Here is a 23,781-nt window from a genome sequence, read left to right as displayed (position 1 = left end):
GAGGGCCGAAAAGGCCTGTTTCCGGCTGTATATATATGATATGATATGATATGATACCTTTGGAATAAGTCTGTACGAATTCTACAATTTAGATTTAAACTTTGCATGTATATTTTCAAATCTCTTCATGGCCTTGCATTTCCCAATCTCTGTCACCACCTGCACCATGGCAACTTTCTAAGACCTTAGCACTTTAAATTCTGGTCTCTTGGGGGGGGGGGAAATGTCCCCCAGATTTTAGCTAACATGGTGCTAAATTTGGTCTGGTGGCATTTGAATGTGTTAATTGTTAACCATGTTATGCAAATAAAAGTTGTTCTGTAAATACCTAAGATTTGTGTGTAAAATGATTTTAATTGCTTTCTTAGCTCGTTTCAAAACTAAATGTTAACACCACTGAGGCTACGAAGTGCAAAAGACATGTGATCTGTTTTATGTAAAAGGACTGCTGTATCTCTGTGCTTGTATTGCTGCCATAAAATCTGTAAAGTGCAAGCACCTTGGGGATTGACTACTTACCAAGATTTAACTTGTCTAGATGTTCTTTTCAAAATTGCCACTGTTTTATTTTAAAGAATATAGATGGTTAGTAACATGGGAAATTCTTTTAACTAGCATCCAAAGTGGCAGAGAACACACTCTATGCCTGGGACAAAGACCTGCAAGTGTACAAACTGGGTGATAGTGAATTCTCTTCCTTTGTGTGGCCTGGGTGGAATTATTTTTGTACTTCATTTCTACGTTGACGCTGTTCCAAGCATTTTATTTCCAACTGGCAGGATGAATAGGCAGTTCACTGAAATAATCCCTCACAGGGTTCAATGAAATCTTCCTCATGGAAATAAAGTAATAATTGAATCATTTACGATTGCCGACAAAACATACTTATCAAGCAAAGAAGTGACAATTAACCTATCACAGAATCCTATTACAGTAAGCCTACTACTGAATCAGTCCCTTTCTTTATTTCCAGTTTACAATGTTATGAAGATTTTTCAGTACATTGGCAGTGTGAATAGGCATTTTTGTTATAGCTGTTGACGGGAGCAGTAGGGCGGTGACGTGCACTGTTACACTCCTTCACTCTTTTGTTTCTAGACCTGCATGACTCTGAACATGGAGAAAGTTTTCCTTGTTCTCGAAAACACTTCATTAATTTATCAGAAGAATCAGCTGGAAACTGAATTTAAAGAATCTAATGCAGAGCAAAAAGGCAAAGAGGTATAGTTACCACACTTTATGCTGACTCGGTATACTGAGATTGATGAATGAATTGCTTTAGCCAGCACTGTTCTGTTTAACCCAAGTTGAGATGAATACTTTAATCAAACTGATTATTTTTCCGACCTTTATTTCGCACGTCAGTTTATTTAAATAGTCTCCATAGAGTTCTCCAAATTTATGCAACATGGCATTAACTCAAGTTAATGTGTTGCAAATGGTGCCTTTCTAGTTTGAAGTCTAGCTTGACACTTACCAATTTTATTCATGTAACCTTGTTTTCTTATGTTGAGTTTATAGTATATAAATTGGTCAAATTAGACTAGTTGACATTGTTATAATGTCATTGTCCATGACATTGTTTTAATTTTGGATTATAGCAACAATATAGAGAGCTGGATGAAAAAAAGCACAGTCTCTTGAATACATGTAAGGAGCGTATGAAAGCAGCTAGAGAAATCTGTGACTTGGATCCAAATCAAAAAGACATCCCCCCAGAACTGATGACAGTAAGTAAAAGCAAACTGCTGGATTATACTATTGTACAGAGATTGACACCAAGGAAGAACTTGGCCCTGGCCCGTCATCGCCCTGAAGTAGTAATTTTATACCTGCACTTATACCTGTATTTATTAATGGGGCTTCAAGAATTGCACATTCAAATATGAACTGTACGGTTACAGGTGAGCATGATATATAATTTATTGATGGTTCACGATGCAAACAAAAAGAATGGGGTAACCTGGGGTTGGACAGATTGAAATGACTACCAGAATACAGACACACCCCAGCTTGCTCAATAGGTGATTTCTGGAAAATCACACTTACATAAACAATTTGGTACTAGTGCAATAAGTTTACTTTCCAGTTTACGTTTCCAAGGTGCATCTCTAAACTTAACTAAAAGAACACCTTTGATATGCGTGCTTCTCACAATGTGCTTGGAGCAGATTATGAAGGGAGCCATCATCTCTGAGTGACAGACTGCACAAAGGCATGCTTTACCCATTCCGACAGCTAAAAGGGGGCAGAAATACACCTTTGAATCTTCATTTCGTTCTCATCCTGTGCTCACTGCAGACTGAAAGTTACAAACGCCGAAGAAGAGAAAACTCAAATGTATTTCCAAACTCTCCTTCCCCTTCCACCACTTATGAAATGCGACTTGCAATTTTGCCGCTGGTAGGACCTGCTGGACAAGTAAAAAGGAAACTAGTGAGGAACCAGTTGAGTTCAGCATTCCTGTTATTCCCCTGCCGGCCGCTAGATGGAGCACAGGCTTACACGGGTCCATTCCCTATAAATCCTCTTGATTTCAGACAAGCATTGCTCACCATGTGACTGTCCAAGTGTGAGATCCATCCATTCACCGTGTGACTGTCCAAGTGTCAGGATCTATCCACTCACCATGTGACTGTATGAGTATCATGATCTATCCACTCACCGTGTGACTGTCCAAGTGTCAGGATCCATCCACTCACCGTGTGTATGAGTGTCAGGGTCCATCCACTCACCATGTGTATGTGTGTCATGATCCATCCGCTCACCACGAATGTTCGGACAAATGACGGATTCATCTATTCAAAGACGGTAGGATGGCAAAATCACTGGACAGAACGGGAATTGCCACAGACCAAGCAATGTTCGACAGTGAGCAGTTCATGCCCCGAGATCTATTCAAATTAATCCCATCCCAATTACTTTTTACATGGTAACTGTAACTGGTAACTGAAGAGAACGTTTCTGACTTGCGTAAAATCTGATATATGTAAGGGTTCACAGAGTGTAATATTTAGGCACGTCGGGGAGCGCCTGTAGACAATTTAAAGTATTTGAAAATAGTAAATGCTTTCGTTACCTCTCAACTGATAACAAAAGGTACACTGGTTTAATAGTGAAAATTAAACTTATAGGACCAACCAAAAGATGTGAAACATAATCACATTCGGTGTTCATTTTTAAATCGTCTTGGTGTTGAAATCATGGATTAGTTTAATGAAAGAGGAAAATGAATGTTAACTTGTGTGCATATGCTATTAAATTAATAAAATATTATACATGGAATTTTCTATTTGTAGGAGAGGTGATGATCAGTATTGGTTGTGGGTTGGTAGGTGGTGATTGTGCAGAGTTCAGCTATGAAATCTAGCTTTTTTTGCTGACTATATGCTCAGTTGCACAATTTGAAACAATTTCATATACAGTCACATTTATTGTTGGATATTTGACAAGACTGCTCTAGATAATAAGAAAACATTAGATGGTTACAGTCCCTTTGAGGATAGTAATCGTAGAATGTTGGATTGTGTAGACAATTGGCTATTTCAGTGGAATTATCGCCTGTGTTGTGCTGGGCAGTTGAAGTGTCTTTATTTTATTACTTTTCCTTTTCATTACTGATGAGAATTATGTACAAATTGATTGATGGCTGAGTTTATTACCTTTTTGTTATTCCCCTGTGCACTCAATAAGCCAATGAGCAACTGTGTCCTGCAATAAGTCTTTTGTCAGCCAATCTATTACTGAAAATCATTCTGGTTTTAAATCGCTAACAACTCAGAATAAATTACTTCAATTTTCTAGAACTTTAAAGATTGATTCATTCTCTTTCTTTGCCTAGGCATTTCAGAGTCTTTCTAATTCACTGGATGAAATAGATGCTTGTCTTAATGAGGAAAAGTCAAGAGCATCATGTTTTACAGGATTGAATTTTTCAGTAAGAACATCTTTTGTTTAACATTTCAAATTTAGCGGTTTTAATAAATGAATTGAGTTCTGCATGTTGGAAGCATGTAATTACTCCTCAAGTACTACTTTGGGACTTTTTTGAATTTGAGTATCGACCATGGATTTCTACTTGTGGTGAAGTTATAGACAGATTGCAGTTTCAAATCAAAATATTAAAAAACAATAAAATAAAACAAAAAAATAAATTGCATTGATTTCACACTCTGCATGGTTTTTTAATGTTCCAAAGCACTACCGAGTACTTGTTTAAGTATAAATATGATCCGGTATATCTGCCATTTTCCATTAGATAAGGTTCAATGAAGAGCAGTAACTTGGACTAAGGTGAAGAATTAAAATGCAAGGAGAACAAAAGATCCTGTGCCACATTTGAAGATTACCTGGTGTCGCCAATGTAGAGCAGAACCTGGAGCAAAGAAAGTTGAAAGGGGATTTTCTAGAGCTGTACAAGATCATGAGCTTTTGATAGGATAAAGAAAAGTGTTCCCATTGTTGTGTGGTTTAACACAAACAGGACACAAGTGTAAAGCTGTTGGCAAAGAATACAAGAAAAATATGGAAATGTTTTACTCAGTTGTGATCTGGAACTCTCTGCCACTAAATTTGTTAGTAATAGAATTGATCAGGGATTTCTGAAAAAGATTAAATATATACCAGGAAAATTTGTTTGTAGGGCTGCAGGGAAAGAGTGGGACCTTCGGTCTTTTTCCTAGGTTAAGGGAGTCTAAATCTAGAGTGCATAGGTTTATGATGGAGAAAGATATAAAGGGGATCTGTGCGCACGTTTTTCTCAGAGGGTGATGATATATAGAACGAGCTGTCAGAGGAGGTGGTAGGGCCAGGTACAATTGCAATGTTAAAAAATGACATTTAGACAAGCTTGTGGAGAGAAAAGGTATCACAAAATGCTGGAGTAACTCAGCGGGTCAGGCAGCATCTCTGGAGAGAAGAGGTTCTGAGGAAAATGGGAAATAAGCAAATGGCAGTGTAGATGGGCATTTTAGTTGACATTGACGTTGGGCTGAAGGTCCTTTTTCTGTGATGTATAATCCTATGAAGCGGACTGACAGACTTGCTCCGCAGTGTCGCCATGAACTTGATGGGCCAAATGGTCTCTTCCTTATGCAATCCTATGAGACTATTGTGAATAGTAAATACTGATCTTAAGTATAGTAAATTGAAACTACTGCAATTTCACCAGGAAGGAATATTTATGACTGCCAGGGGTGGGAGTGGAGGTGAAAGTGCAGGATGCTTTTCTCTAGTTGCATAGGAATGTGCTTTGGAAGTCGCGTCTGGAAATTAGGGTATGTATCAGTCAGTTTACAAGCAGTAGGCCTTCACTAACAGCAGTAACTAAGCACAAACAGGTTATCTGGTTTGTTCCATTTAATTAAAAACTGAATTGCAAATATGGGGAAGTTTGTAATTCAATTGAATGTGTCATTATTATACTGATAATGACATGGGGGATAAATATCACTAAATATATTTGGCAGTCAGGTTACATTGTAACTCCATGAGTAATACTTGTCAAAAAGCTCTAAATAGATCTGGGAAGAGTATGCACTGAGTGAAATAAAGTTTTGACAATAACTTGCATTGCTCTCTGCTGAATTGATAAGCTCTAAAATATTTTTTTCCTTAGGTTGTGGATGAATACAAGCGGAGGAAACAAGAAATAGAAAATTTGACCAATGAGCTAAATGGAAAGAAGAGCGAATTAGAAAATTATAAACAGAATATCTCACAGGTTGTTGGAACAAAACTTTCTTTGGCAACTACATTAATGTCAATTTGGATTTTCAAGCATTTTCACAAGCTGTCAGTGTGATTCTATGTTAACATTTCCCCCTGTAGGTCAAAGAAAGATGGTTAAATCCCTTGAAACTGCTTGTTGAACAGATTAATGTGAAATTTAGCGAGTATTTTCGCTCGATGCAATGTGCAGGTGAAGTTGACCTCCCCATAGAGAATGAGGTAAGACCTTTTCCCACTATTTTGAGATTGACATGCCTGTAATCCATCCAATACTATTTGTCTAATGATTCAACCCACAAAGAAGTTACACATTCCTGCCTTTAGCCCAGCTGTAGATTGTTCCTGACAAGATTATAGAATTAACTGGATTTCAGAGCGTCTACCATTCCTGTCACCAATCTTTTGTTCATTGTCCCCTTGTGTGGATTGGGAAATATTCACTGAATGCAAATTGTCCACTTGAATATTGCGCAGTAGAGACTTGCTGAAACAATATGGTCCTGCAGTAGACTTGCTGCCTCTTTACTCCCCCCAATCCCTATTGCATGCCTTTCTTTTTATTACAGCTACGTTGGTCCAAAGCATACAATAATGCCCGTGCCTTGAAAATGCTTCCCCACCCCATGCTAGTCTTGTGGTTGCATTTGTCTTTATGACCAGAGTCTCCCACAGCCATGGCGAACATGTGAAGCAGTGCACTGAGAGCAATGATTGGACTTGAGGGCCTGCTCCTAAGAACTGCCTTGATGTCCTTCAGCCAGGTCTTTTCAGCAGAGTTATTTAGAAAGAGTTTAAATATGTATAGATTTATATATTACAAGACGGGCGTGGACCAGTTGGGTCCAAACCTCTCCTGCGGGCCCGGCAACCCTACCCCAACTGACAACCCCTGGATCTGTTGCCGGCCAGGGAGTCTCCCCCGGGGCCAGGTGAGAGGGGAGAGGAAAGGGGAGAGGAAGCCACTCACCCCGGCCCTGGGCGGCCATCGTGGTGGCCAGCAGCAGGAGAGCTCTCCTCAACTCCCCCCCCCCCCCCCCCATTGGCCGCCACTCCCGTAACTTGGGCGTGAGAGGCAACCCTCCGCCAACTGCGCACGTGCGGATCCAGCGGCCATCTTACCATTGTGACGCAAGATGCCGTTTGCGGAATCGCAAAGTCAAAATAGCGTAAGTCGAAGCATTGTAAGTCAGGGAACATCTCTATTGGATCAACGGGCCCCAACTGCGCAGGCGTGGAGCCGTTGGGTTCCCATTGTGACATCGAACACGGCTGACGGGCAGGGCAAGTGGAAAGGAGATTTATTAAAATTTGAAAAGATATTTTTATAGTTTAGAAAGTGAATAACAACCATTTGAACCGCAGGCCAATGGTGAGTAAGGTGGGCCTAAAATTGTTGTGCTATCGTGTACCGTTTTGGCTGTATTTCGGGTACGTACAAGCAGGCAACGGACAAACAAACAAATAAGATGAGAGTTTTAGTAATACATAGATAGATAACTAATTAAAAATCAATTTAGTTAAAATACAGTGAACCGCTGCTGTAAACTAATTAAAAATATAAAGAAAAAGAAACAAAAACGATCTTCTCAAGCATTTTACACTCTGAATACCAAATATACATAATGGATCCACACTGGATACACCGTTCATCCTGGCTTCTCAGTTTAGTGATCAGTATCTGCCTCGGTACTCTGCTAGTACACAGCCATCTGTCTTCTAGTGTGTTCACTGTAGATGCAGAAACCATGACCCATTGGCCCGCAGGAGCCAACAATCCTGCATATATATAATAGTTATATTCTCCTTTTGTGAACTTAACCATTGTTTCAGTTACAAGAGCTGAACAGTGAAAATACTTTAGCATTTAATAACAATGTTTCATGGTCACCATCATCACGTGGAAAGTTAATTCTTTAAAGTAATAACGTGAGGTGCTGACCAAATATTAATGTCTAAATGATCAAACAAACTAGAAGAGAAAATAAATAGAAGTGGGAGTAGACCAGATAGTTCCATGAACCTGCTCCACATTCAGTAAGATTGTGGCTGATCCTTTAACTTGAGTTCACTTTGCAGCCCATTTATAGTATCCCTTAATTCTCTTAAAGTCCAAAGATTTGTTAGTCTATGCCTTGAATACACTCAATTAATGTCCAGCGACAGAATTCCAAAGGTTTATACTCAATTCCAGCCTTGACTGACTGACTCCTCATCCTGCGGAAACAGCCTCTTAACGGCCACCCTGTAGATGCCACTCCAAGTCCTGTAATTCTCAATCAGATTACCTCTCTTCCTTCTAAACTCCGTTGACTCTTGGACAATTATAATCTCAAAGACTGCTAAATTTTTCATTCCAATGTGTACTCTTATTTTGCCCACAGGAGGAATATGACAAGTATGGTATCCGAATTAGAGTCAAGTTTCGCAGCAGCACTCAGCTGCACGAACTCACACAACATCACCAGAGTGGTGGGGAGAGAAGCGTTTCGACAATGCTGTATCTGATGGCACTACAGGAACTAAATAGATGCCCCTTTCGTGTTGTAGATGAGATAAATCAGGTACTTCTATCAGCTCAACTTTTATTTATTTCCCTGTGAGTGAAACTATGCAAGATGTGCAAAAGAAGTAAATTGTCGCATCTTATTGCATGCAGAAAGCCATTCAACTCATAATGTCTGTGCTAAACAGATTAATTTTAATTATTAATACTGGCTAGGATAACTCAAAGAACTGCAATACAATACAAACCTATTTCTATCTGCGAGGGCTTGCAGGGCCTCAGTTTAATGTCGTATCAACAAGATGTCTCTTCCAACCATTCAGTGCTCAAACAACCCTGCAAAGGAGTGACTGAGATTTTGTGTATAGAAATCTACCGAGTGATACAACTGATAACATGGAAACTGATCTCTCAAAGGTCATTGTCTAAATTTGCGTGAATAGTATCCTGCTATGGGAAAACGTTGGAATAGCAATGACGAACTGTATCAGGAGCACTGACCCTTTTTGTTGATTGCAGGGAATGGATCCCACCAATGAGAGGAGGGTGTTTGAGTTGGTGGTGCGTGCTGCTTGCAAGGAAAATACCTCTCAGTATTTTTTTATCACGCCCAAGGTACATTGGCTGAATTTGCAATGAAGTTATGTATTGTTCTATTTTGGATTTTTGCACAGTTTTGATATCAGACAATTGTCAGAAATAAATCTTGGACTGGAAAATTTGAAATGGTAGTACCAGTTGATACAGGAATATTTTGTCACTGCTACCTGATGGATTATTACAAAACATAAAATGGTGAAAGTTCCTTGGAAATGGCATCATGGGTAGTGAAGAAACTTATAGGCGTATTGGCCTGCATCAGTCAGGGTATGAAGGTTGGGACGATGTCTTACAGTTGCAAAGGAAGTCAGTGAGACTGTACCGTGTAGTATTATGTTCACCCTGCTATTGCAAAGATGCTAATAAGATTAAAAACAGCGCAGAGAAGGTTGGGCACGCTAGGACTTTATTCCTTGGACTGTAGGAAACTGAGGAATGACCTTATAGATGTATAGGAAATTGACTTTTCTAACTTCAGGTAGTCCCTGCTTTCCCTCTCAATCCCCTCCCCCTTCCCAGTTCTCCCATTAGTCTTCCTGTCTCCTACTACATCCTATCTTTGTCCCGCCCCCTCCCCTGACATCAGTCTGAAGAAGGGTCTCGACCCGAAACGTCACCCATTCCTTCTCTCCCAAGACACTGCCTGACCCGCTGTTACCCCAGCACTTTGTGTCTACCAGCGATCTTATAGAAGTATATGAAATCATGAGTACATGGATTGGGTGAATGCACAAGATTTTTCTGGATTGGGGATTCAAGAACTAGTTGGGCATAGGTTTAAGGTGAAAGGAGAAAGATTTAATAGGAACCTGAGGTGCAAAATGTTCACATGGGGGTGGGGGTTATATATATGGGATGAGCTGCTGGAGGAAGTAGTTGAGGCAGGTACAATAACATTTAAGACATTTGTATATGGATAGGAAATGTCCAGAGGGATTTGGGCCATACACAGGCAAATGAGGACACAAGGAACTGCAGATGCTGGCTTACAAAAAGGACACAAAGTGCTAGAGTAACTCAGTGGGTCAAACACTGGTGAATATGGATAAGTGATCTTCAGATTGAAGAAGGGTCCCGAATCAAAACATCATGTATCTATGTTCACCAGAGATGCTGCCTGACCTACTGAGTTACTCCGGCATTTTGTGTTTTTATTTGCAGGCAAATGAGACTAGCTTAGATGGGCATTTTGATCGGTGTGGACTAGTTTGGCTAAAGGGCCTGTTTTGCGCTATATGACTATCGTGATAGTAGAGAAAATGTATAGTGTGGTAGGTGGAGTATATATGTATGAAAATTATAGGACGAGTGAGTGATGTAGTAGAGTTTCAGCCAGCTTTTGTAAGACTCCATGGCTGGCTTTGTTTGCTTACTGCTCTTTGGTTTTCCACAGCTGTTGCAGAACCTAACCTATGTTGAAAACATGACAGTGCTGTGTGTTTACAACGGGCCGTACATGCTTCCACCAGACAAGTGGAATCTGAAGGGTTTCCTCAGGCGGCGACGGAGGGTGCAAGTACATAACTGAGAAGCCATGGGCATCTCCATTGTCACATCAATACTGTTTACTGGCAAAAGGGTTGCCTTGTGACTCAGGGCTATTTCTTCAATTACTTGTATCAGCAACCTTTTTCGAAACTACATATGGTTTTGAAGAAGGATCCCGACCCGAAGCATCACCTTTCCATGTTCTCCAGAGATCCTGCCTGACCTGCTGAGTTACTCCAGCCCTTTCATTTTTGTGTGTTTTTGGAGAATGGGATGGTGGAGGATATAAATGGCATTTTGCCTGTGCTTGGTACACCTTTGCCTACTATTTTTGAAATGAGAGAAAAAGGTCTGCAATTATTTGACTGCTGGTATCCATTGTGATCCTGGTGTGAGAACACGTGTGTTCTGGGACCAATTGCTCAACTGGCTTGTTGAATGCTTGTTACATAAATGGACTAGATATTGCTGCTGCTGCTGCTGCAATATAAATGTGTAGCCTTTTTTTGCCACACACCATTGTCCCTATGCACATCTACCCATGCAGTTATATTCAATGCTTTCATTCTGGTGTGCCTTGATCTTAATAGAACTATTAGAGTTAAGGTAAATGGGAGTCAGAGTTTCTCTCTCAGTAAAGGTAGATTCATTTGAGGATTGCTATTTAATATCCCTGCTGGATATCCCAATCTTGTGTTGTCTGATTAATTTATGCCGACACTTAGATCAGTTTTGAATGGGGACATGCAGAACCATTTCCCCTTTTGGGAAAGGGAAAACATGTATGCTTCAAATGCATTTTTGGTAAAACTGTGCCTGTCAGCCAGCAGTTAGAAAATCAATAATCAGCTATTTCAGGTAAACGAGCAGCTCCCTGCAAACAGCAGATGATCTTATTTTAAATAGTGAAATAAACTTTTGAGTAGAACTTGAATCCACCTTCTATTGGAAACGAAAGTGACTCCTCTCTCAACTACGAACTATGCTGTACACATAATTCATGAGCTCTGCAGGATAAGGTATTTTGCATCCTCCCCTCAGGATGCATTTAACATAGAAAGAGAATAATATTGAGGGGAATTTAAATTGGCCATCAAAAGCTTTGTCTGTTATAGATTTAGCCAGTACTCTAGTTGTGCTGCACTAGCAACTTGTCAAATGTGTTCCTAGCACACTTTTTTTAACTCACCAAATCTCTTGTGTTCTGATGAAATCACATGACAGAGGGTTGTTGCTAAGTCCTCCTTAATTTATACAGTAGGATACGGTGTTGCACCCAGGGGCAAGGCCTGCATCTTGGCCTTCAATATTGCTGTCGGACGTATAAAAAAACATTGTATTTTTAATCTGTGGCTTAATTCAAATATGGGAGGTGACTGGTTTAAAAAGTTTATCTATTTAAAATGCTGTATTTTGTAAATAATGGATAACAGAATATTTAGTGTCCTGGAGTTGCAGGTGTTTAATCAGTGTATTCCATATTTTTTTACCATATAAATTGCCATATGCACATTTTTAATGAGAAAAAATATGTGATTCTATAATTCCTCCCAGGTTTACCGTGATCTTTCTGTTATTCCCGTCTCAGCCTGATAATGCCTTTAGAGGAAGGCCAAACATGCCATATTCATAGCTACAGATATTCTATAAAAGGGAATATCTGGGATCTGATTCTAGTATCTGCCCTTTTTTGACATAATTGCAACTAAACCAGTTTAATTCATTGAATTTCCTTCGCATTGGCTTTTAATGAAACATGTTACAAAATTGTAAGATTTTCTCCTTGTGCATTTTTGTAAAATTCGTACGGAAAATATTTTGGTGTTTAAACTGCCTTTGAGAACTCACTTGTTGTTTTGATACTTTTAATGTGCTCTTGCTATTTGTTTGAAAAGAAAAGAATTACCCTTTGAAATGGTTTGTCCCTGTATGAAGTGAAATAAACAACATTTATTTTTGCAGTGTCATTTTTAAGTTCAGTTGAGCTGTTTCATGTCTCAATATTTTAGGGCCTGGTCAATACTGGAAAGTTTAATTAAAATTTAAAACAAACCAGATTTTGAAATTCATGACAAATGTACATTACTCATCGTATATGGTAGAGCTGCTACCTCACAGCACCAGAGACCCGAGTTCAATCCTGACCTCGGGTGCTGTCTGTGTGGAGTTTGTACGTTCTCCCTGTGACCGTGTGGGTTTCCTCTTGGTGCTCCGGTTTCCTAGAAACATAGAAAATAGGTGCAGGAGGAGGTCATTCGGCCCTTCGATTCATTGTGATCATGGCTGATCGTCCCCAATCAATAACCCATGCCTGCCTTCTCATATCCCTTGATTACACTAGCCCCTAGATCTCTAACTTTCTCTTAAATCCATCCAGTGATTTGGCTTCCACTGCCCTCTGTGGCAGAGAATTCTACAAATTCACAACTCTCTGGGTGAAAAAGTTTTTTTCTCACCTCAGTTTTAAATGGCCTCCCCTTTATTCTAAGACTGTGGCCCCTGGTTCTGGACTCGCCCAACATTGGGAACATTTTTCTTGCATCTAGCTTGTCCAGTCCTTTTATAATTTTATATGTTTCTATAAGATCTCCTCTCACCCTTCTAAACTCCAGTGAATACAAGCCTAGTCTTTTCAATTTTTCCTCATATGTCAGTCCCGCCATCCCAGGGATCAATCTCGTGAACCTAAGCTACACTGCCTCAATTACAAGGATGTCCTTCCTCAAATTAGGAGACCAAAACTACACAATACTCCAGATGTGGTCTTACCAGGGCCCTATACAACTGCAGAAGAACCTGTTTACTCCTATAATGAAAGCCTCTTGTTATAAAGGCCAACATTCCATTAGCTTTCTTCACTGTCTGCTGTACCCGCACACCAACTTTCAGTGACTGGTGTACAAGGACACCCAGGTCTCGCTGCACCTCCCCCTTACCTAACCTAACTCCCACATCAAGACGTGCAGGTTTGTAGGTTATTTGGCCTGTGTAAATTGTTCCAAGTGTAGAGAACGGATGTGAACGTGGAATAACATAGAACTAGTATGAATGGGTAATCGATGGTCACCGTGGATGCAGTGAGCTGAAAAGCCTGTTTCTATGCACTATCCTTCAATCCATCATGTAGTTAATTTGCTCACAGGCTTGCAGTAGACTTTTCCACTGGTGCTTGCACTGATTAGAAATTAAACTGCAATACAGCTCCCTCTGGAGGGTATCGCAACTGTCCATCTCTTCGATGGACTGAGACTGGAGAACTGTCTGAAATTATTTGCTTTGAAATTAGCTGTCGCAGGCAAATAAGCTGTGTGGCCCGGAAGCAGAACATCGAAAGATCCTTAGGGACACGAGGCTGCAGAGGATGGATTCTGGAGCAACAAACAATCTACTGGAGAAACTCAGCGTGTCGAGCAGCATCTGTGAGGGGAAAGGAACAGTTGTCAGCAAAAGGTATTTTGTAGGTTTAAAGGACACCATTTTATCGTACAATATTTTTAGATAGAATTGTCTCAGAAAATAGGCCATTCAGCCCTTAAATTTCACTCTATCATTTAACTGGGTCATGGCCTTGGCTGAGCTCCCTGGATTTGTTTTAAAATGTCAGGAAATTCCTGAAAGCGGGTGGAATTGTCACCATTCTTAGACATTGGTGGCACTTTTGGTGCAGCCGGTAGTGTTGCTGCCTCATAGCTCTGGAGACTGATTTAATCCTGATGTTAGACGCTGAATGTATGGAGTTTCCACATTCTCCCTGTGAAAGGTGAATGCATGGATTTCCCTTGGAGTGCTCGATTTGCTCCCTTATCCCAAAGATTGCTTGCCTAACTGACAATTCCAATAGGTATGTGATAGAGTCTGTCAGAAGTTAATGGGAATCTGAGGAGATTAGGTTACAGGGAAAGATTGGTGGATTGGGATTGCTCTGTGAGCCCGCGACTATTGACTATAGCTCTACCTTCAACACCATAATCCCATCCTGGACCTGGGTAAGCATAATAGCACACACCACCAGACTCTGGAACAGCTTCTTTCCCTCTGTTATCCGGCTTCTGGAAAGTCCTTCCATAAGCTTAGGGTACAGTTTCTTCAACCTGGCTCAGAACTTTGTCTCTGGAACTTCTGCGCTATGATGCTAAGAAGTATATTCTGCACTCTTCTTTCATTCTACCTATTTTACTTGATTGCGGGTTGATGTATTTTATTATCTGATTTGATTGGATGGCATACAAAATAAAACTTTTTATGATGCACATGACAATACCAAACCGATAAGCATTGGCTGGATGGGCAGAATGACCTTTGTCATAAAGATGTATGAAAATGACAGAGGCACTTGAACTAGTGGGCAGTGGAGACTTTTTAGGCTCTTTGTGCAGAGTGAGATGTGAGTGGAGGGAGGGAAGCTTCCAATGACTGACAGATGCTTAAGTATGTGCCCAGTGGTCTGCAGCTTGCAGTTTGGTGGTGTTGACCTGGCTGAGCAGGTATGTTCCAAGTAGTGCGTGTGTGTGGTAGAGGGCAGTAGCTCCAAGCTGGGAAGGTTTTTCCTGTGCTCTTCCAAATTATATACATTGTGTATAAATGAGCTAGGCCCAAAAAAATATTGAAATCTATCTTTTTAATTCAGTTAAATGTTTATCTTTGCTGAATAGAAATTGAGGCCAGTTATTATTTTAATCTAATTGAGAGTGGGGAGGTCTGATGGCAGAGGAAATAAAGTTAATTGTATTATTTTTAGCTGATGTTTAATAAAATTTTACCTCAGAGAAGAAATTCTCATAGAATTGCACAGGATTTACATTTGAACGGTGCATTTAGATGTTTTACTGGTGGGCATCAAATTCAAATTGTAAATATGACATTGTTTAGATGAGTGGCCCAGATGAAAAATCCATTTGAAAAAAAGTTCTCTCAAACGTCTGCTGCACCTCTGATGGGGTTTGATATTGGTCCAACAATAACTGCTCTTTGAAAAGTACATCTTTGGTTATAAAATACCATAGACTTCTTTTTTCATGTGCACAAGCTGCTCGTTGAGATGAAACAGACACGAGCAGCTCACTTGCAAAAGGTTACTGAAGCTTAGTTCAAGTTGGAACCGTTTTAGGATTTGCAATGTGTTGCATTAACTGGCAAGCAATTAACATTTCCCTCAGTAAAAGCTGCTGCTTGCTTTTAGAAAAGTATTTTAATTGCTAAAATTTAGCAATAAAGCAACAAATGCATCTATATAGTACCTTGAATTGTAATGTTTCCCAGAGTGTCCTACAGGAAATGCTTTGAAAAAGCAGCCAAAAGTGGATCTTAAAAGGACAGAAGCAAAAATGTTTAAGGAGGAAATTCATGATCTTTAGCTCAGGCAGCTAAAGACACTGATGTCAAAGGGATTAATTCCCACGCCTGGAGGAATGCAGGGACCTAGAGGATTGCAAGGTTGGTTCACATTCCCAGAGCTGCCAAAGCAAAAAACCATTGTACATTTGAGGGTGGGGGTGGATTCTAAGTGAGCTTTCATGCATGATTGAATGCAGGAAGCTTATTTTTGGGTGAGTTTACATTGTCAAGACATAGCCACCTTACTTATAGAATAGTTGCAGGGCATATTTGATGGATATCAGTGACAGGTAGAAGAGGGACAGGCCTTGTTAAAGCATTAAGTGTGGTGGGGATGCAATTTCCCATATTTCTAACTGCAGTCTGAAATTCAAATGCAGCACCAAGATCATTAAACACCAAGTTTGCCTGAGACACCTCCTAGGGCAGCAATCAGTAGTAGCTGGGGGAACAGAGCTGCCTCAGAGAATATTAAGTGTCTTCCATTTATATAGTTAGAATAATTTATTTAGTCTACTCATTTTCCACCGGATATCAGATAAGATGCCAGCCAATTTAGAGATTATGATTCAGAGAGGTGTGGTTTTAAGATGATTTGGAAAAAATCAGGCAAAATTCAACCAAACAGAACTGAAATAGATCTCTTTTTTAAGTAATCAGACATCTACCAACACAGAAGCACAATGCAATTTTATTTTATGGTTGTCAAGATGATCCGTAATAAAAAGTAGTCCATCCTTTGGACCACTTTTCACTTGTTCCCTCTTCTAATGGACATTTTTTCCCCCCGCTAATTAGTAGTGCATAATCTCAAAAAAAGCTTTTTTTTAACTCAGTTTCTATAAGTACAAATGCAGGGTGATAGTAGGAAACATGAAATGCAAGACAAAGGCCAGTCTAGACGATCCATATATGGTACATTTCACACTCAGAGGTGGGTACCAAGTAGTATAATGATTGACAAGGCACACAGTGTAAACTAAAAGAGAGGTAGATTTTTCAGCAATTCTTCTCAAAACAATTTTTCCGATGCAGTAGACTTTTCACTCAGTATCTCCTCTTCCCTGAATTCCCAGGAATCACCAGCCATTTCAAGGCACACCTTGATGTGGTCAAATCAAATCTGCTGGAAACACAAACTGCAAAAGCAAGTTGTGACCCAATGCTGAATTCTCCTTGTGATTCTTCCACCTCCCCCTTCCCCATTATAAAGTTAGTTCTCCCCGTAATTCTGATGGAAATGAGCAGAATTAGTAGCGGTTTTATGCAGCCCGATCAGAGCATGTCTAAGGTGTCTTCCAACACTTTAACTCAAGTGAATCTTTACACCAGCTAACAGTGCAGGAATAGAAATAGGATGCATGCGGAGAACCCATTTCAAACTCTACTCAGGAAGTACTGGACGTAGAGGAGATCCGCTGCAAGGCAATGCTGTATGCCTCAAAGCAAAATAAATCTGCCAGCCCAATCTTTCTGCTAGCAAGCACAGACCCCGATGAGAAGCTGCTCAGTGACTCCAAAGATCATGGCACCGTGCAGAATGCAAATAGGCATGATCAATTATGTTTGTAAATGAAAGCAATGGCAGCAAAAGCAAGTGGATAAACGGCTGGGAGAGAGGTCTCAGTAGCTTGCCGAGCTTGTCCCTGCATGAAGGCTGCACTTCTACCTTGCTGGTTGGAGGACTGTAGCCAGGGAGGAGATGGCGCCCCTCCGTGCTCTCTGTAGCATGTTGGACTGGAAGTCAGGGTGCCGTCTGGCATGTTTGGTCAAGTGGTCGCTCCTCATGAAACATTTCTCGCACAAGGGGCACTTGAACTTCTTCTCGCCAGTGTGGGTTCTGTAGTGCCGTGTTAGCTCGTCGGAACGGTAAAACTTTTTACAGCAACTGGACCACGTACAAGGAAAGGGCTTCTCTCCTGCAGAGGCCAAAGAGAACATTTTAACCATGTCACCATCCATACCTCACTTCGCATCATGGCTCCCTGGAGTTTGTGCTGCCTTTAAATACCTACCCTGGTTCTGTAGTAACAATTTGAGCATCCTACATTCATGGAACTGATGCATAAGTTTGCCCTAAGTTTGCAACTCGGAACTTCAGTGCCTGTTCCTTCAGCCAAGGGTCCAAGCATTGAAATTGTCTCCCTACATTTTAAATACTTGTTGACTTATTCTTTTGGAATTAACTTCTGACCATCTGTCCTAATGCCACTTTATGGGGCACGGTGTCATCTGTTATTTGCTAACCCTCCTGTGAAGCACATTTGTAATTGTTGCCATGATACTATTTTAATGCAGGTGTTCTTGACCATAGCTAACTCTTTTCCAGGTGTCACAATCTTCTCTTCTGTGGCAGCCTCTCACATTTGAAGATGAGCTGCATCCAGTGGTCCAATGTGGCTGATGGGGTCAATGTGAGACCCACAGACTCTTCCATAGATGGGGCAGGAGCATGGGGCAGATGGGCAATAGGTGAAGTGGTGCGTTCCTTTTGCAATTTATGCTTCTGCGCATTCTTAATGCGTGGACTGAATATTCCCAACACCATCACAAATGTTCCTTCTCCACTTTGAGTGCTCATGGGTTAGAAATTCCCAGGTATAAATGGGAATGTTGCATTCGTTTTCCAATGAGCCTTGCTTTGAGCAAATCATTGAACCTTTTTCTCCATCTGACGATAATTTCTTCCCATGACAGTGTTCAGAATAGAGCATCTGTTTCAGAAGACCGAAATCAAGAATGCAATCAGCAAGCTTTGTCTGAGAGCTAACGACATAACTAGCAGTAGAAACAAAGAACTGCAGATGCCGGTTAATACACAATGATTTGGATGAGAACAGAACATACAGGGCAAGATTGACAAGTTTGCTAATGATACAAAAGTGGGTAGTTTTGCAGATAGTGAAGGTGGTTGTGAAAGATTGCAGCAGGATCTTGATCGATTGGCCAGATGGGCTGAGGAATGGTTGATGGAATTTAATAGAGAGAAATGTGGTGTTGCATTTTGGGACGTCTAACAAGGGCAGGACCTGCACAGTGAATGGTAGCCCCTGGGGAGGGTTGTATAACAGAGGGATCTAGGAGTGCAGGTGCATGGTTCCTTGAAGGCTGAGTCACAGGCAGAGTATTGAGTATAGAAGTTGAGAGGTCATGTTGCAGTTGCATAAGACATTGATGAGACCACTTTTAGAGTATTGTGTTCAGTTCTGGGCACCATGTTATAGGAAATATATTGTCAATCTTGAAAGGGTTCAGAGAAGATTTGCGAGGATGTTGCCAGGACTAGAGGGTCTGAGCTATAGGGAGAGGTTGAGTAGGCTGGTACTCTATTCCCTGGAGCACAGGAGGATGAGGGGTGATCTTATAGAAGGTGTTTAAAATCATGAGAGGAATAGATCGGGTAGATGCACAGAGTCTCTTGCCCAGAGTCGGTGCATCGAGGATCAGAGCACATAGGTTTAAAGTGAAGGGGAAAAGATTTAATACGAACGAGGGAAAATGTTTTCACACAAAAGGTGTATGGAACAAGCTGCCAAAGCAGGAAGTTGAGGGTGGGACAATCCCAACATTTAAGAAACAGTTAGACAGGTACATGGATAGGGCAGGTTTGGAGGGATATGGACCAAACGCAGGCAGGTGGAACCCGTGTAGCTGGGAAAATGTTGGCCGGTGTGGGCAAGTTTGGCCGAAGGGCCTATTTCCACACTGTATTACTCTATGACTCAACTCTGAGCCCATCGACTCCCTAAAGCATATATCTGCATCTATAGCATATTGCCACACGCTTTTCAGTCACTCAAGTTGAGCTAATGCAATCATAGCCACACCTGGAACTGAAAATTATGCTCAGACACATTCCGCTCTCAACAAAAAGAGGAAAGTTTCAAAGTGTAAATCACCACAGAGTTCTCCTTCAAGGTCAGCATGAACTGAAAACTATCCTGGGTTTCCCTTTTTCCCTGCTCTGACAAGGGCTGCAGACCTGAAACGTTGAGCATTTCTTTTTCCACAGATGCTGCCTGACCTGTTGAATGATTCCAGCATTTTCAGTTTCTATTGCAATTCCTCGTCACTCTAATCTGTAATGATGTCCAAGTTTGTGCCTTGCACCTTCTGAATTTCTCCGTTTCATCACTTTATTTTAAGTAGAAAGGGAGACGCGGTATTTCGGTGACAGGAATAACCCAATTTGTAGTAAATGAACAAAAGAAGCAGCGAGGCGATGAAAATAAATGCTCTTGAATTCTTTATCACCACGGTGTCAATGTAGTTTACAACCAGAGGAGTATTTCTCACGTGTACTATTGAAAACATGACAGCCAAAATTGCATACAGTATGAAATGACTATGAGCAGATAATCTGTTTTAGTAATGTAGACTGAGGGATATTGAGCCGTCTGAAACGCAGAGCCGAGGGATCTTTTTACATTATTATGCTGAGTAACAGACAAGGGCTTCGGTTTAAAGTCTAATGCTAAAAACATGCCCTGGACTGGGCAGCACACTCTCGGTATTACACCGGAGTACATGTCCATATTTCAGAGCTCAATTCACTGCCTGGAAATGGTTTCATTAGTAACTTTCAATAGGGAATGGGTAAATAGTTGAAAAAACAAATAAAAAGAAAATCACCGGGTTCCTGGGAAAGGACGGGCGGATAACCTTTAGATAACAATAGACAATAGCTGCAGGATGACAATGAGGCAATAACCCTTTCAATGAGGCAACGGGGACGGAAAGCTAATCTGTTCCAATTCTCTGACTTCTTATGTAATATAACTTCATGAAATACGTTACCGGCTTGTCTTCGTTAGTAATTGTAAAGTGACAGGTATACATTTCTCCCGCGACTGTGGTAGACATTTCACAACAGTCACTGATTTCAGAGGCATTGTACCGATCAAAGTGAATGCTCTGTCACGTACATGACCTGCACATTTTTGAGCTCCTGTCTGCAGGATATTGGCATCCACGTTGGTCTGCTTTGGGACTCGTGGAAAGGCTGCATAGAGTCAAGAGTGTTTAGTTTAGAGATACAGCATGGAAACAGGCCCTTCGGTCCGCCGAGTATCGATCTATATTATCCCACTTTCGCATCCACTCGCTCCACACTGGGAACAATTTACAGCGGCCAATTAACCTGCAAAGCGAAGCCGCAGCACCCGTGGGAAAGCGACGGGGGTCAGGGAGAACGTGCAAACTCCACACAGACAGCATCTGAGATCTGGTGCACCAGTCTGCTGAGCAGGGCTTGGCCGGAGGGGAGAGGAGAGAAGTCCGGGAGGACTGTGGTTCTCAATGTTTTCAATAGGATGGACTGTGGGGGGAAAAAACTGCAGATGCTGGTTTTAATCGAAGGTAGATACAAAATGCTGGAGTAACTCAGCGGGACAGGCAGCGTCTCTGGAGAGAGGGAATGGGTCGAGACCCTTCTTCAGACTGTATCTGCATCTGAGACCCGGACCTCTGGCACTGTGAGGCAGCAGTTTTACCAGCTGTGTGGCCCTTATCTAACAGAACCCGGAGCAATGCAAGGTTTACTTGCAGCAGCTTTACCAGCTGTGTGGCCCTTATCTAACAGAACCCGGAACAATGCAAGTCTTACTTGCTGCAGCTTTACAGGCACATTAGCAGCATTAACAACATAGAAGAATGTGCAGTAAATTACCGGAACAGAATTGTAAATGATAAAATGGGACTAACCTGTGTGCGTCCTTAGGTGCGCCTTTAAGTGGGAAGATTTCCCATAGACTTTGGCGCATCCACTGTACGGGCATTCGTGTCGTTGGCTGGAGAAACCTTTCACTTGGTCCGTGGCGCCACAGAGCGGAATTGCGGAGGTGAAATGCGCTTCCCGGGCGCAGGACTGGTGGCTGGACCCCAGTGACAGCGGACTGCACTTGCTCAGGTCTGCTCGGATCCTGGCCATGCCCTCCCGGACTTCCCTCCTCTCCTCTCCGGCCAAGCCCTGCCCAGCAGACTGGTGCACCACAGGGCGGCTGGAGATAGAAACCAGGCACTCGGCGGCAAGGTAATCGATGTATGCAATTGCAGACATCACGCCCGGACCAGTCAAATCAGCCTCTTGTCGTTTTATGTGATATATAAATCACGCTTTAAAGGATGCCATCTACTCTTGTCCCTTGTACAATCCGACAAACACGTGGTGTACAACTCTTACAAACATTGTATAAATAGTCAGACCATATTGCAGTTTATCCGACCCTTCAAGGCTCCCAGTTTACTTTTGCACCAGGTGAGTTGTTGTTGCAAACCAGATTGCAAACTGGGGATGAAGAGAATTAAAAATTCGATGCAAAATGTTTCCTTCTTTTCCTAAGTGAACCAGCAATCGATAAAGAGAGATTGATTACCCGTAAAAATCAAATGCCGATTATTTTTTTAATTTATTTTTGCAGTCCTGCAAAGTTACCCGCGTTGCAGCCTGCTGTGTGGTTAAATGTGGCTCTGTGCTAAGATTGCGACCGTGCGGTAGCGCACTGTGAACGCCCAAAGACAGCGTGTCCGCATTCCCGCCCCGCCCCGCCCCGCCCACGTCACAATGCGAGCTGATCGTGAATGGACACAATGGGTTTCATTCACAAACAATCCAACAACCTGGAGTCCATTGATATATGGACAGGGCGACCTGACCTTGAACGTTGCCGACATGGTTCAGATACCTGGCTAGTCCCATTTGCTGGGTTCATTTTTAAAAGAAGCAAATGCTCATCTGAAATAATTAAAGAAAATCTGCCTTTGTCTCACCTGCTTTGCCGCGGACTTTTGCTGTGGAGCCTAAGTCATTAGGTATTTTTAAAGCGGAGAGCCTAGCAAGCCACCTAGGTGGACCAAATTACTACCCCATTGAAAGTTCAAAAAAGCAGCTCACTACCCCCATTGAGGGCAATTCAAACACATACTGAGCTTTGGCGTTGCCAGTGACATACAGACTCCAAGAATGAATACAAATTGGACAATGTGAATCAAATTGACTGAAGCAAGGTTGTGAGTGACACAATTCCTTATTTCACTTTTATTATCTTAATATCATCCAGTTAGTTGCAATAACCTTCTATTTTACATGGCGGTAAAGAGTTCAATTCATTTAAAAACAGCGACAGGCTAGACTCAGATCTGCCTTGCTGGGTAATACTTCCTTTATTAAGTTGTTTTTCTTTCATAATCCCATGCCACCAATTACATCAGCCTTCAGACAAAACATCTCCTCAGCCACTTGGAAAATGGACAGATTCTGAGATGGATCAACAAGGTAAATGCTAATTTTCTCATACTTTTAAAATAATTTTTAAAAAGCCATTCAGTCCATTGTTTCTGTTGGTTTTGAAACCAATGCCATTAATTTCTTTTCACTTCTCTTCAACTTTCAACAGAAGGCTGTGGTGACCATCAATGGATATTTTAAAGTCAAAGATAGTGAGATTCTTGACTAGTACGGGTATCAGGGGTTATGGGGAGAAGGCAGAGAATGGGATTGAGAGGGAGAGATAGATCAGCCATGATTGAATGGCGGAGTAGACTTGATGGGCTGAATGGCCTAATTCTGCTCCTATCACTTATGAACTTAGGAACATTAATTATTCTCTTTCATGTGACCATTAACTCTCCTCTAATTTTGTAATCCACCAGGCAGCAGCTATTAGTTGGGGCATTTCATGGTGGCCAATCAAGCTGCCAACCAGCAGGTCTTTGAAACATGGGAGAAAACCAGGACCACTGGGAGAATTTGTAATCTCCAAATAGACAATACCTGAGGACAGGATTCAACCTGGGTTTCTGGGGCTGTAAGGTAGCAGCACTACCTGTTGCTGCCAGGTGAAGCACCACCAGGTGAAGGTCTGATCCAGATCTAAAGTTAAAGAAGGCAGAAGTGTTGCCTGGGTCAGTAGATAGTACATATCCTTATTGTGTTAGAAGATTGTATACTGGACTCTTGATTTGAATCTTGGCAGTATTGAGAGAGAGGGTTATATTCTCCTGATTGTGGAAGGTTAGGAGGCTCTAAGGTATTCAAGAGAGATAAAGGAATGGATGGGGTAAGAGAGAGAAGCAATTTTCCACAGATTCACCACCCACTAACTAAATAAATTCCTCCTCATCTCCTT

At 41.4% G+C, this 23,781-nt stretch overlaps 2 protein-coding genes across 3 annotated transcripts in view; one reads left to right on the top strand and one right to left on the bottom strand.

The window, feature by feature from the left end:
• The window catches only part of smc5 (structural maintenance of chromosomes 5), a 61,470-nt gene extending 49,142 nt beyond the window's left edge, over positions 1-12,328 (top strand). The window contains exons 17-24 of the mRNA XM_078395328.1: positions 1,099-1,221; positions 1,602-1,730; positions 3,842-3,937; positions 5,618-5,722; positions 5,830-5,949; positions 8,112-8,291; positions 8,753-8,848; positions 10,227-12,328. Coding sequence (XP_078251454.1) covers positions 1,099-1,221; positions 1,602-1,730; positions 3,842-3,937; positions 5,618-5,722; positions 5,830-5,949; positions 8,112-8,291; positions 8,753-8,848; positions 10,227-10,361 — 984 coding nt within the window. The 3' untranslated portion in view covers positions 10,362-12,328. The remainder of the gene's footprint in view (positions 1-1,098; positions 1,222-1,601; positions 1,731-3,841; positions 3,938-5,617; positions 5,723-5,829; positions 5,950-8,111; positions 8,292-8,752; positions 8,849-10,226) is intronic.
• klf9 (Kruppel like factor 9) lies at positions 9,415-22,140 on the bottom strand. Of its 2 annotated transcripts, none has more exons than XM_078395337.1 (3): positions 21,359-22,140; positions 20,453-20,657; positions 9,415-13,738 (listed from the first exon to the last, which is right to left on the bottom strand). In XM_078395337.1, exons 1-3 carry the CDS (start codon positions 21,711-21,713, stop codon positions 13,720-13,722), a joined length of 579 nt encoding a protein of 192 aa, XP_078251463.1. In that variant the 5' UTR covers positions 21,714-22,140; the 3' UTR covers positions 9,415-13,719. The 2 variants fall into 2 exon arrangements, with proteins under 2 accessions (XP_078251463.1, XP_078251462.1); XM_078395336.1 differs by lacking the exon at positions 20,453-20,657 and adding an exon at positions 17,325-17,574.
• Between the last annotated feature and the right edge of the window lie 1,641 nt (positions 22,141-23,781).

This window comes from Rhinoraja longicauda, chromosome 3 (assembly GCF_053455715.1).
Source record: "Rhinoraja longicauda isolate Sanriku21f chromosome 3, sRhiLon1.1, whole genome shotgun sequence".
In the NCBI taxonomy this organism is placed as follows: domain Eukaryota; kingdom Metazoa; phylum Chordata; class Chondrichthyes; order Rajiformes; family Arhynchobatidae; genus Rhinoraja; species Rhinoraja longicauda.
This window is presented reverse-complemented; position numbering and strand designations above follow the sequence as displayed.

Bases quoted from the DNA above. Each gene is read 5' to 3' on its own strand.
- klf9 (XM_078395336.1), bottom strand. From the start codon at position 21,713: ATGTCTGCAATTGCATACATCGATTACCTTGCCGCCGAGTGCCTGGTT. The intron at 17,575-21,358 runs GTTAGTCCCATT...TGGCCTCTGCAG, and splicing joins GCACCTAAGGACGCACACAG to GAGAGAAGCCCTTTCCTTGT.